Raw genomic sequence first — 13,143 nt, 5'->3', positions numbered from 1 at the left:
CTGGGCATGCTGGGCTCCCTGGAGATGAACTAAATTGATCTATTGGTGCATGAATTTGTTTTTTTGTCTTTTTCCTGATTTCAAATAATCGTAAATCTTTAATTTAATTTGATATCTTTGTTTTCTTGATAAAAATTTAATTTGATATCACAATGCATATTTTTATAGGGCGCATCTGTTGGAAGGTTACAAACAGATTTTGTAACCATACGTTTTTTATCCTTGGAGATCTTAAGTGTCAATTATCTATAGCGCCGAAATACGTAAATTTGCAAGAACTCTGATCCTCCTCCATGTTACTCATGCTGATGTCTTCACGGAAGCCATTGAGACCCTCACCCTCTACTCCTTCCCTACCCTAACCCCCGGCTCCACCAACTCCAACCACATGTGGGTTTGCCACAGACATCACAGAGTTCAAACTGAGCACCTCGGTTACAAATAGCTTTACCCATTTTTATATATGGTTGCCAACTAATATTTGAGATGAAAGATTAACTATGCATGTCAATGATTCATGTGCTTAACTTTCCTTAAAATACCACTATTACCATAAAATACGTGAAGATTTATTTATTAATTTATTGAAAAAAAGAATGTTGCTTGCCACACATAGAAGTACGTGAAATAAAAAAAACTTATCCATGTTGATCTCTCTATGTACATTCTTGTTGACCTCTAGATCGGTGCAATCAAGGCCACGCAACCAGGCAACAATCTCTTGCACTTATTTATTTATTTTTATTTTAGATCAATGCTTAAGCTACCAACTTGCTAACTCTAATGTAAGTTTTCTGTCACTCACTCAAATCTATTAGTTAGCAATAGGCAAGGTTGGTTTTGATTCTTATCTCTTCTTATCTTTGAGAGTGGCTGAATGATAACTCTATTTAGCTATGCTTAGAACTTGATATTTTCTTTTAATTGCCCCTTGTCTTATTCTCAAAAATTCTTATAAAAAAGTTTTTTCAAAGATTTTGAAAGTAACATTATCGTTATGTCATTGTCAAAATGTGATATTGTTACGAACATTTTTTCGAGTATATGAAATGACACTACTATCCTCATTAAAAATATATATATTATATCAATTGAACAAAAAATAAAATTACAAATTATTTGACTCTCTGAGAGGTGTCAATCAGAAAATCCCTTTATCTTTAAAAAATTGATTGTGACTTGATGATCCCAGAAAGATCTTAATTTGTGTATGTTTGCACATTTTTTATAAGTTGCATGATAGAAATGGTTAATGGAAGATTAAAGAATAATATCCTGCCTAATCAAGGATTTTTTATTTTCTTATTTATTTGAAACTCATTTCAGGGCTTAAGTCACTAGATTGTTCAGATTTTTTTTTAATCATCTTCTATCTACACATCCATATCAAGTAATAAAGAGGTCCAAAACGATGGTTTCACATGTTGGTCTCATGATACTGCGATTGGTCACCAACCGGGCCAAAAGACAAACTATGTCATCAATGGTGATGTTCTCTCATATGATTAGTTTGGTACAAAATCCATCTTTAGTAAAATTTTGTAAGGAGAGAGATAGGCACACCGGCCATTGTACAGTAAATTAGCGGGCGGTACTAATGGGGGAACGGGATGGGTATCATGCAGGAGGGGTATGGATCGGAGAAGAGAGATAGACACAGTGGATGCTTGCTTATGCTTCACTTATTGCAGTGTATCAATCTTCTCTCATGTATCATTGTAGCTTAAAAAATAAATTTTGGTTGTCGTAAATGCCACAACAAGGAAATGATGTCATGTTTGGTTGTCAAGAAATAGAATTTTGGAAGATGGAAATTTTCCATGCTTTTTATTATACTTTCCTCTTTTTCATATCAAGTTTTTCTTCATCCACTGTGATCACTTCTCGTGGTTAGATAGAATTCTTGAAATAGTGCAAATCCTAATGGTGGGATTCTGTTCACCTCACAATGGAGAACAGCTCTCCTTTTCACGATGAAAAGAACCAAACGAGATATGAAACATCCAATTAAAAGGGTTTTTATTACAAATGTATTCATGCAAGAATAAAATCTCATACCAATTATCGCAATAGAGTTTAAAAAATATGAGGTTTTAGGTCATCTTTGGCATAGTTTTTATTTTTGATTTTTGACTTAAAAAACTTTTTTGGTTGCGTTTGGTATTATTTATGAAACCTGTTTTTATTTAAAAAGAATTGAAAAAAACCAAAAACCAAAAAGAGGTTGAAAGCCATTTATGATTTTTAGCTGAAAAGTGTTTTTTGCTATTTGTGCGGCACTTTAATGAACATGTGTTAATTAGTCCCAAATTCGAAGGGTAAAATAGTCATTTCATTTGGGTTTTGAAAAATCAAGCCCCCACCCTTTTGCCTTCTTCTTCCTGCAACCTCACTCCCCCCAACCACCCTGTACCGCAACCTCGCCCCACCCTATCCCTGCAACTTCGTTTCACCCTCCTCATTATCACTTCTTTCCCACTATCTTCTTTTGCTGTTCTCCACTCACTTCCTCAACGTAATTTTAACCCATTCTAAAAGATTCACAGCAGGGTACTAATCCCCACTTGAACACCCCTGATTCCTTTTCCTTTGTGGATTCCAACACTTCTACAAAAGTCAAAGGGTAAGTAAACAAGTTTTCCAGATTTCTAGTGGCCCGTCGGTTGAGTTCCAGATTTATCATTTCAGAAACCAGCCAGAATTTATGTAGGAGTTACCTTCTCTCCTTCATCTTTGGTTGTTGTTTTTGTTGTCGATCAAAGGAGCAATGTAAGTTCTTTCTTCAGTCCATCGTTTCTCTTTTCCTTCTTCGTCTTTTGTTTTTTTAAATTATTTTTCCTTGATATTCATCTGTTTAGGAAAACACCTTCCTTTCTCCAATGGCGGAGTTTCCGCTTTTCTTGTTCTTGTTTTTGTTTTGCTTTTTTAATTTGAGGTTGCGAACTCTGAATAATGGACATTTGAATCATGTTATTGACGCATATAAGGCTTCTTGGGTTTGCTGTGGCGCTGTGGGGTGGGCTCTGTTCTTGTTATGTATCCTTTGTAGAGCTCTCTCTGTTTCCGTGATTTCTATTTTCAGATTTGAAGCAAGAGCAGAGAAGAAACAAACCATATCTCTCTTTACTTGGTGATAGCACAAACAAGTTCACTCCCTCCCTCATGGGAGATCAATGTGATTTTCAGTCTCTTCGTCTTTAATCAGATTCGAGACAAGCAGTCCGAGGTACGTATATGATCAGACAATGTTGGATTAGAAAGCAAATAGAGGATACCTCGTCAATGACAGTTGTTTGTTCGGAGCAGAGGTTTTTGTGATCAAGATTTCTGGTTGTTCGGAGGTATAAGTTTCTCTCTTTCCTGGTTTTGATTCTAAAGTTGGAGAAGAGGGGTATCTTCTCCATAAAAAACATTATGCGTATAGCTATACCAAACCTATTTCCCAGTAGACAATCTATTATGTCTATTGGTTACCAAACGATTTTTGCATTTTGATAAAAAATGATTTTCATTAATGATTTTTGTTAAATAGGCAAAAATCAAAAATAAAAATGATACCAAAGAGAGCCTTAATGTTTAACTTTTATTTATGGAAAAAGTTTTCTTTCACGGCTTGGTGAAAGTTTATCACACCATCTTAAGGTTCACAAACCTCTTTCTTCTTCTTCTTCTTCCTTTTTTCTTTATTTATTTATTTATTTTTTTACCGATGAGAAAAAAATAGCAAACAAGGTTAATATAAGGAGGTATACATAGTACTCTTGGCCTGTGCATGACGAGCCAAGTTAGAAGCTAAAGCTACACAAAATGGTTCCCCCTGATGGATAAACTAAACGTTACTATATAAGTCAAAAATATATAGCAAGTCTTTAATATGCTGCCAAGGCCAGGTGGATTTGGTTGGAGATGGAAGAACATCGGTGATCATAGAGTAGGAGCACCATACTTCTTGAATCTTCAACCCCAAAACTGATGCATGATCCAACCCAGACCGAATACTATATAAAACTAGTTCCAGTTCTAAAGAAGCTAACCGGAATCCTGTAACAAAAAGGGTAAATCTTCCTCCTGCCAAAAAAATGTAAGACTATCCCGCAGTACTCATTCCAGGTATGTAGTAGCTTGCACAGATTAAAACATGAAAGTCTAGTTTTGGTAAGCCACAAAATTTTGATATTGGTAATAATATATCATGATCATTATTTACATTGGAGGATGTAATAGAGGGAGGGGAAATCTGCATATCAGATAGATATCGCATAATTAACTTTATAACCCGTATTGGATTAAGTTTTTCTGTACCAAAAATCGCGGTGTTTCTGGAGCTCCATATAAAGTAGCAAGTAATAATAAACACAATAAAAAACCAAATTAAAGATTGTTTATCAAAGCTAGTGTTGGAAAAAATAGAAAGGCATAATTCTTGGAGATTTGGAGAGGCCAAAAAATCAGTTCTCAGGCCCAGAGGTCCCGCCACCCAAAGATGTTTAACCCAATCACAAGATATGAATAAATGCCAGTATGACTCGGCACAATTTCCACAAAGAGCGCAGGAAGGGTCAATCGGAATCCATTTTGAGAGAGCATCCTTGATAGGGATTCCTGCATTTAGAACACACCAGAAGGAAATTTTAAATTTCGGATGGATTTTTAGTTTTCAAAAAAATTTCCACAAAGCATTACTAATCAAATTGTTATTCTTTTTATTAATACTCAACTTAGTGGCAGCCAATCTAGTGTTAAAGAGGCCCTTCTTGGAAGGCGTATACCACCAACTATCCTCATCAATAGAGAAATTCATTAAGGACAATTGAGAAATGATATGTGGAGGTAAAACTTGATTCAAGGAATCATCATTCCAACAATCATCCAACCTATACTTTGCAATAGGGTGAGAGCACATGTCCGTATTCAAAGAAATAGAAGAGAAGACCGAGAGATTTCCTAAAATAGAAGGGAGCCATCTGTCGGTCCAGAAATAAGTCATTTTACCATTACCTACTTTCGTAACAACAGATTTTTCAAGGTCCGGAATGATGTGAGCAATACTATTCCAGACCCAAGATCCCTTTCTTTTCCTAGTAGTGGGGTCAAAAAAGGACTTTTTAGGAAAGTATTTTGCTTTGAGAATTCTGGGCCAGACCGACGAGGTGTCTGTAATTAACCTCCTGCCCAGTTTCATTATCAAAGTTTTATTATGGTGTTCAGCTTTTCTAAACCCCAAGCCCCCATCCGCTTTGGGAAGACACAATTTATCCCAAGAGATATGACAAGATTTCTTTTTCTTACCATTAGAACTGCCAAGCCAGAAATTAAGACAAATAGAATCAATTTGTTGGCACACTTTAAGGGGAAATAAAAAACAATTCATGAAGTAAGTCGGGGTTGCAGCTAACGTCGATTGTATCAATACCGACCGTCCTGCAAATGACAGACAGTTAGATTTCCAAGTAGCCAATTTGTGTTGCATCCGAAGGACTATCCCATTAAGGTCTTTCACTTTGGATCTACAATGAAACAGGTTAGTACCCAGATATATAGAATCCTTGGTCATTTCCGAAATACCAAGAAGAGAACAGAGAGAACGCCTCTGAACAGAAGAGACATTATTATTGAAGTGGATTGCACTCTTCTTCAAATTAATTTCTTGACCCGAAAGATCAGAGAAGAGATCCAAAATGGCTTTAATGGTCAAAAGGTCATCTTGCTCAACACGACAAAAGGTGAAGATATCATCAGCAAAGAATAAATGGGATATTTTAGGCGCCGACCTAGAAATCTTGATTCCTTGGAACAAGTTAAGATCACGATAAGTGGTAAGTAATCTAGAAAGAGCTTCCATCGCAACAATAAATAAATATGGACTAAGAGGACACCCCTGACGAATTCCTCTCGAGGCACTAAAATTATCAAAGGGGCTCCCATCCAACTTAATAGAGAAGTTGGCAGTCGATATCAGTTTGTTGATCAAGGAAACCCATTTCTCACCAAAACCCAGGAATTTAAACATGGAGGTAATTAAACTCCACTCAATACAATCATATGCCTTAGACATGTCGATTTTAATAACAGCAAATTTCTTCTTACCTTTAGTGTGCTTAAGAAAATGAAAGATTTCCTGAGCCACCACAACATTGTCAATAATTTGTCTGCCAGAAACGAAAGCAGCTTGGAACGGTGAAATAATCGAGTTTAAGAGGCCCTTGAGTCTATTAGCCATCAGTTTAGAAATTATTGTGTACGAAACATTACAAAGGTTTATCGGCCTAAAATCATCCACCGTAGAGGCGGTGTCCTTTTTGGGGATCAAACAGAGGAGAGTATGGTTGAGTCTAGGTGGGAGGTAGGCATCATTAAAAAAAGAAAGAACTAATCTCAAAATATCAGGGCTTACTAGGTCCCAACATTTTTGAAAAAAGACGGCCTGAAAACCATCAATACCCGGTGCTTTCAAAGATCCTAAGGAAAAAATGACAGTCTTTATCTCCTCCAATAAAGGAGGTAAGCAAAGACAATCAGTGTCAGCCAAGGAAATAGCCTGGGGGAATAAGCACTCGATAACATCTGCATCCAGGGGATTGGAAGTAGTGAAAATATCCTTCAGGAGGGAAGCAAAAGAATGAGCAATGGCTTCCTCAACTTTATTTCCCACTGGATCAAAAATAAAATTGAGTTTTCTTTTTCTGAGGTTAGTCTTTGCCAAAGAGTGATAAACTTTAGTGTTTCGATCTCCATCCTTAATATAGAGATGTCGTGATTTTTTAATCCAAAAAACTTCTTTAGCGTCCAAAATCCATCCAACCTGCTTCTGGATCTTACAAAGTAGTTCAAAGTTAGGGTTACCCTTCTCAGAACAAGCATGAAATTGATCAAAAAGTTGAGATTTAAGGTTAGAAATGTGGCCAAACGTGTTTTTGTTCCAAATTCTCAGGGAATTAGCCAGGGAAGCGAGTTTAGTAGTAATTAGATCCTGCAGGGAATTGTTCCACATGTTGTGGCAAAAAGTTTTGAATTCTGGATGAAAAGTCCAGGCATCTTGAAAGTGGAAAATTTTTCTATAACTGGGTCTCGACCCAGAGGTTGAGAGGAGGAGAGGGTTATGGTCAGAACCAAGAGTAGACAATTTGGTGATTGAGGCTTCGGGGAACAAAGAAAACCAAGAAGGTTCTCTGTCCGGGAGTGTGGCCTACGCCAGCACTCCCATGAGTCTATCTCTCTCCTCCCCATGTGTAACGACACCTCTGCCCCCTTGTTTTAAGGAGGAGAGAGATAGACACATGGGAGTGCTGGCGTAGGCACACTCCCGTACAAAAAACTGCTTCCCTAGTATATTTTACAAAATACCCGTCACCTACATGCATCTGCCCTACGGTCATGAATTCCCATTCATCGTGCTTAGGGCTGTAAACGGATCGGATTCGGCTTGGATAGTGCTATATCCGCATCCGCATCCTATTAGCTATCGGACGGATTCGGATAGTGCTAAACGGATACGGACATGGATACGGATCGGATATTTTATTCATTTACATGTAAATATAGCTTTTCAGATAGCTATAGCCTATCCGTATCCGCATCCGTTTAGCTTTCGGATGGATTCGGATAGTGCTAAACAGATACGGACACGGATACAAAAACGGATTTTGGCTATTCATTTACACCCCTAATCGTGCTTAAAGAAACTCAGGTCTTTTTCTTTTCTCAATGAAAACCCACAAAAAAGATATGCTTTAGTGGTATGAAAAAAGAAAAAGTTACAAAGGGCCACAAGTCCTCAAAAAGGAAGACCATAATATAAATGTCACATGTTTCATGACATTAATATTTTTGGTAAGATGTCCCTAAGTTCATAAATTATTGATGTGATGACAAGAACAATAATGTAGATTATTTTGCCAGGTAAGCTGTTTGAAGAAAGTTTCAATTTGACCCAAAGAGACCAGAGGGGGGGGGGACCATTGATGTGAATAATAGGAATGTGTTACTATCAGTTATAGCCGTTACTTTTTCTAGTTTTAAACCATCATTTATTTCAATTAAATTAAACGAGGGCTAGTTTATGAAACATTTTATACGTTTTTTTTCAGTTAGACGAGGGGGGTAGTTTAGTCAAGTCAAAAGATAGATTTCATTTATCATTTTCCTCTACTTGAGCGAAATTCATGGAAACGTCTTCGATCGAAGCATGAGACTGAGAAGACTGATACAGAAGTTTATAAACATTCCATTTTAATTCTACCCAACTTAATTTAATTCCAAAATCCAATTCTTTCTCTGCAATTCAGATCAGTTTCATTTGATTTTCGGTGAAGATCTGAATCAAGGAAGAAGAAGAAGAAGAAAATGGCTACAATGAGAGTACCAGACGTGGTTCCTTCTCCAGCCCAAGATAGTGAGAGACTCAGAAAAGCTTTCGAAGGTTTCTCGTTCTCTAATCCACCTTAAATTTTGTCTTTCTATCCTTTTCTGGGTTTTGATAAATTTTTCGATCAGAATGGTTGGTGATGATGATGATTTAGTTATGGTGTATGGATGATGGATGCAGGATGGGGAACGGATGAGGAGGGAGTGATTTGGGTTTTAGGTCACAGAAATGCAAGCCAGCGGAAGAAGATCAGAGAGACATATCAACAGCTCTATAATGAGTCCCTCATTGATCGTCTCCGTTCCGAGCTCTCTGGTGATTTCAGGGTTTGTTCTTCTCTAACCCTCTTAATCCTTGCATTCGCCTTTGCTATTCTGGAAAATAAAGAATCTATTTCTTATTACATCAAATTTCCATTACAATTTCCAAGTAAAAGAAGGGGGAAAGCCCATCTTCCATTGGATTTTGCAATTATCTCTCAAGGATTGGACTTGCGTATAATGTTTGGGGCAAAGGATATATTTTTTCTGATGAACCAAATGAGCCATAACCTGTAATTGCCATTTACTCGTTATCTTCCCACTCTCGCCCCATCACCTTCTCTGTGCAAGCCCCTCTCTCTCCCAACCCCAACCTGCCCATGCAAACCCGCCCCACCCCTGCTCACAATACCCCTCCTTGCCCTATCCTCTCCCCCACACCACTCTGCTCCCTGCAAACCTGCTCCTACCCCTGTTGCAACCACCCTCTTGCAAAACAGAGAGAACAGTAGAAATGAGAACCAGAGCAACTCAAGAACTGCTGTTTATCTGCAGATGCTCACAAAGAATGCATGCAAAGCCCCTCCAAATGCAACAAACTCAAAAATTAAAAGCATAAATGGGAGCATTAGCCATGAGAGCCCTGCTTGAAAGCAATTTTCCGCCGAAAATTCATGCCGACGTCGGATAGGGAGTTGCTTGTGGCTTGCCCGACATCGGCCAGAGAGTGTTCTATGGCTAGGTTTGTCAGAAACCAAGCCGGCTTGGTTGACTCTCTGTTCGACACTGGGTGCTTATTACCAACATCGGTGATTGGCTGGCCGATGCCGGCTGGTGTGTCTCTCTTCTCTTGTCGTCCAGTGCACTTGCGATATCGGTTTTGTTGCGTTTTTTGAAGGGACACATCCCTTGGGAAGGGTGCTTCCAAGGGGTCCTTCTCCTCTATGTATAGACGATGTTTTTGGACACTTTTTATGATGAATTACAAGTATTTTTACACATTTAGCGAACAATCATCATCAGCATCATCTTATTCTTCTAAGCCTTCATCACAATCTATGTGAACTTTAAATAAGTTCCCTTAGACACCTGGAGGGGGTAAACAATTAGAGAGTCAGAATCAATTTGCAAGCTACAAGTACATGCAGCTAAGTTACATCAAAGTCATATCTGCTTATTCTATACTCGATTGTTTTAAGGATCTCAATCTCTCCTCTATAAAATTTTTGTGGTTCATTCAAGGTGTAATATCAGTGACAGAAAAGCTCCTGTCTATCTGACCTGATTGTTTAATTTGAGATTTCTGATGCCTGATGGATTCCTCACACTGTATCCCTTGTTTTATGATTTTACAAATGTGAGGTAGTCTTTGCTTCAATCCAATACTGACCTCTTGATGATAACAGAATGCAGTCATTTTGTGGACATTGGATCCTCCAGAAAGGGATGCGAAGTTGGCCAATGAAGCCTTGAAGAAAAAGAAGAAAGGAATTCAACAACTCCAAGTGATCATAGAGATTGCATGTGCATCATCCCCACATCATCTGATGGCTGTGAGACAATCCTATTGTTCCTCCTTCGATTGCTCCCTCGAAGAACATATCACATCCACTGTGACCCTGCCCCTCAGAAAGGTAAACCAAAATTCACTTGAAATGAAATCTACAGAGACACTTTGCCTCAGAAAACTAAACCAAAAACTCACTTGAAATGTAATCTACAGGAACTCCAATTAACCCAGCTAAGTTTTACACCGTTAATTTGATCAACTTCAGTAAAAAACTTGATTGCTTACACAAACAAGTAAATTATATTAACCTAAGTTGATCAAACTACTTGCTAGTAGGCCAGAACTTAATTAATCCGACTGAGTTGTTATACCTTGCAGCTTCTTTTGGGGCTAGTGAGTCCCTACAGGTATGACAGAGAATTAGTTGATCCAAATGTTGCAGATTCAGAGGCTTCTGTGCTTCATGATGCCATAAAAAAGAAACAGTTGGATCACGATGATGTGGTATGGATACTTAGTACCAGGAATATGTTTCAACTCAAAGCAACATTTGAGTGTTACAAACAAAAGTATGGGAATCACATAGACGAGGTATTCCATTCAGAATCTGCATCCATTTAGTTTGTCATTCTTGTTTACATTTTGACTGATACCTATAATTCATAAATTAATAGGACATAAAAAGCAGTGGCTCTAGCGATTTGGTATCCATCTTAGGAATGGTAATTTGCTGCATAGACACCCCTGAGAAACACTTTGCAGAGGTGAGCTCAAACAAAAATTTCTTGACGTTCCATTAATTATGGTTTCTCTTCTTAATGATTTATGTAGATGAAGCTTCTTGTGACAATTAATTTCCTTCTCTTGCCCTGAATTATCATAGGTTGTAAGAAATTCAGTTGTTGGGCTCGGAACAGATGAGGATTCACTAACTAGAGCCATTGTGACTCGGGCTGAAATCGATATGATGAAGATCAGAGGAGCGTACTTCAATATGTACAAAACTAGCCTTGACAGTGCAGTCATCGACGATACATCTGGAGACTACAAAGATTTCTTAGTCACTTTGCTTGGAGGAAGACTCTGATGCTCCCAAGGATCTACCTATATTATCATGAGATCAACAACCTTGCTCCTATCTGGTCTCTTTGGCATTGGGAGCTCACTTATGGTTTGTAAACTTGGTCACTAGCTAGCATTTTTTTACTGGTTGCTTGTACATTGGCTTTAATGGAGTTTCAAACCAAAAAACTGGATGCACTATACCAACTCATCCATGGAACTTCTGCAGTTAAATGGAAAGGACCGAAATTGATGTTGTCATGGATTTTAATGTGCAAATGTCTTTGTTTGTTCTTCTTTGTTGATCTGCAAGCTTCTTTTAGCCTACTCCTCTTGAACTCAACTGCAGTCTACAGGAGCTGATGATTCATTCACAAGGAAAAAGGGGGGAAAGGGGTGTTAGAGACTTTACAAGGTAGAACTCATCCTTAAAAGTTAGCTGGTAAAGAGAGGGTGCCTAAATCCTTATTAACCCTCCACAAGGGGAACAAAGTGGGGAGACAACTTTAATAATGTCATTTTTGTCTACAAGCTGAAATTCTCCAGAAGTGACTTGTCGTGGAAGAACAAATGCCTAATCCTCTCAAAAACCACATTTCTTCCTCTCTTCATATTTTGGTAGATAAAGGAATTTGATAGAAATGTTGCAACAGTTTGCTTTGGTGATCTAAAAGTTTGATTTGAGTTGATACTTGTTTTACTTAAAATCTTTCTTTCCATGTTAAAGAAGGATCTTTCTGTGGACAATATCAAAATTAGTTAAAAACAAGCATAGCCATGTGAAATTCCCAACACCCTAAAGTCTCATGGCAATTGCGGCAAAATGCCATCACCCTCTCTACTTTTCTTAGATGGGGTGGGGATGGTGTGGGGAAAAAAGTCACACTTTCCCTCTTTGAATGAACCTGTGAGGAATCGATTGAACACTACAAATGGAAATATGCCAACAAATAATAACCACAATTAACACAACAGATTTTTACGTGGAAAACTCCTCCAATATGAAGGATAAAAACCACGGGATCTATCTCGTAGTCCACTCAAATCTTCACTATAATATTTCAGGAACAAAACCTATTCTCAACACTTTGAAAGGGGATACAACCCCACTTCCAACAGTAATAGAAGCCACAAGAAGTGAAGATAAAGCAACAAAATCAATTTCTACAAGAGAAAGATGGTGAAGATCTCACCCAAAAACGTGGTCTGAAATAGACCCAAATCTACAGAATTGGAGAGCTCAAACAACGATCTTAACTGTTCAGAATGTAGCGCAAGAAGTCACGAACACGTTGACCATATTTCAGCTCAATCGGACCATGGATTGACCTCCGATCATCGGCTTGAACGCTGCTGCTCAGAAGCACTTCTCACCTATGAAAATTCTGCTTTATTTTTTTCTCAGTCTCTTCACTTGTGTTCAGTTACTATTTCTGATTCACTTTCTTCTTTTGTTCAAAAGAGTCAATAGGGCAAAAGGATATTACCACGATGCCCCTCCCCCCGCCCCCCCCAATTGGACCGAAAATGACCCAACAAATCTCCCCCTCCAGCCCAATGAGGGAGATAATCACAACAATTCCTCAAAAAGAATCCATGCCGGCTAGCCGCCGACAAACCCGAAGCTTCTCCATCAGAAGTGCCTTTGTCATCATGTCTGAACCATTATCATCGGTGTGTACTTTATCAAGCTCTAACAATTTAGATTCCAAAGTTTTGTTGTATCCAATGATACTTCACATCGATGTGTTTCGACCTCGCATGAAATGTGGAATTCTTCGCTAAGTGTATAGCACTTTGGTTATCACAAAGTAACACATACTTTTCTTGAGTGAAACTAAGTTCCTGCACAAACTTTTTCATCCAAAGCAACTCCTTACATGCTTCAGTCGCTGCGATTAATTCTGCCTCTGTGGTGGATAAAGCAACACATTTCTGCAGTCTTG

General features: G+C 38.2%; 1 protein-coding gene across 1 annotated transcript; it reads left to right on the top strand.

The window, feature by feature from the left end:
• The first annotated feature begins 8,173 nt into the window (after positions 1-8,173).
• LOC122649870 (annexin D3-like) lies at positions 8,174-11,459 on the top strand. Its single transcript, XM_043843124.1, has 6 exons — positions 8,174-8,419; positions 8,546-8,691; positions 10,032-10,259; positions 10,514-10,726; positions 10,810-10,899; positions 11,019-11,459. Exons 1-6 carry the CDS (start codon positions 8,344-8,346, stop codon positions 11,220-11,222), a joined length of 957 nt encoding a protein of 318 aa, XP_043699059.1. The 5' UTR covers positions 8,174-8,343; the 3' UTR covers positions 11,223-11,459.
• Positions 11,460-13,143: the final 1,684 nt, after the last annotated feature.

The sequence above is a fragment of the Telopea speciosissima genome, chromosome 2 (assembly GCF_018873765.1).
Source record: "Telopea speciosissima isolate NSW1024214 ecotype Mountain lineage chromosome 2, Tspe_v1, whole genome shotgun sequence".
Taxonomy (NCBI): Eukaryota; Viridiplantae; Streptophyta; class Magnoliopsida; order Proteales; family Proteaceae; genus Telopea; species Telopea speciosissima.
This window is presented reverse-complemented; position numbering and strand designations above follow the sequence as displayed.

Coding starts and splice junctions, on each gene's coding strand:
- LOC122649870 (XM_043843124.1), top strand. CDS start 8,344: ATGGCTACAATGAGAGTACCAGACGTGGTTCCTTCTCCAGCCCAAGAT. Junction 8,692..10,031: donor AGCTCTCTGGTGATTTCAGG/GTTTGTTCTTCT, acceptor TGATGATAACAG/AATGCAGTCATTTTGTGGAC. Junction 10,900..11,018: donor CTGAGAAACACTTTGCAGAG/GTGAGCTCAAAC, acceptor GAATTATCATAG/GTTGTAAGAAATTCAGTTGT.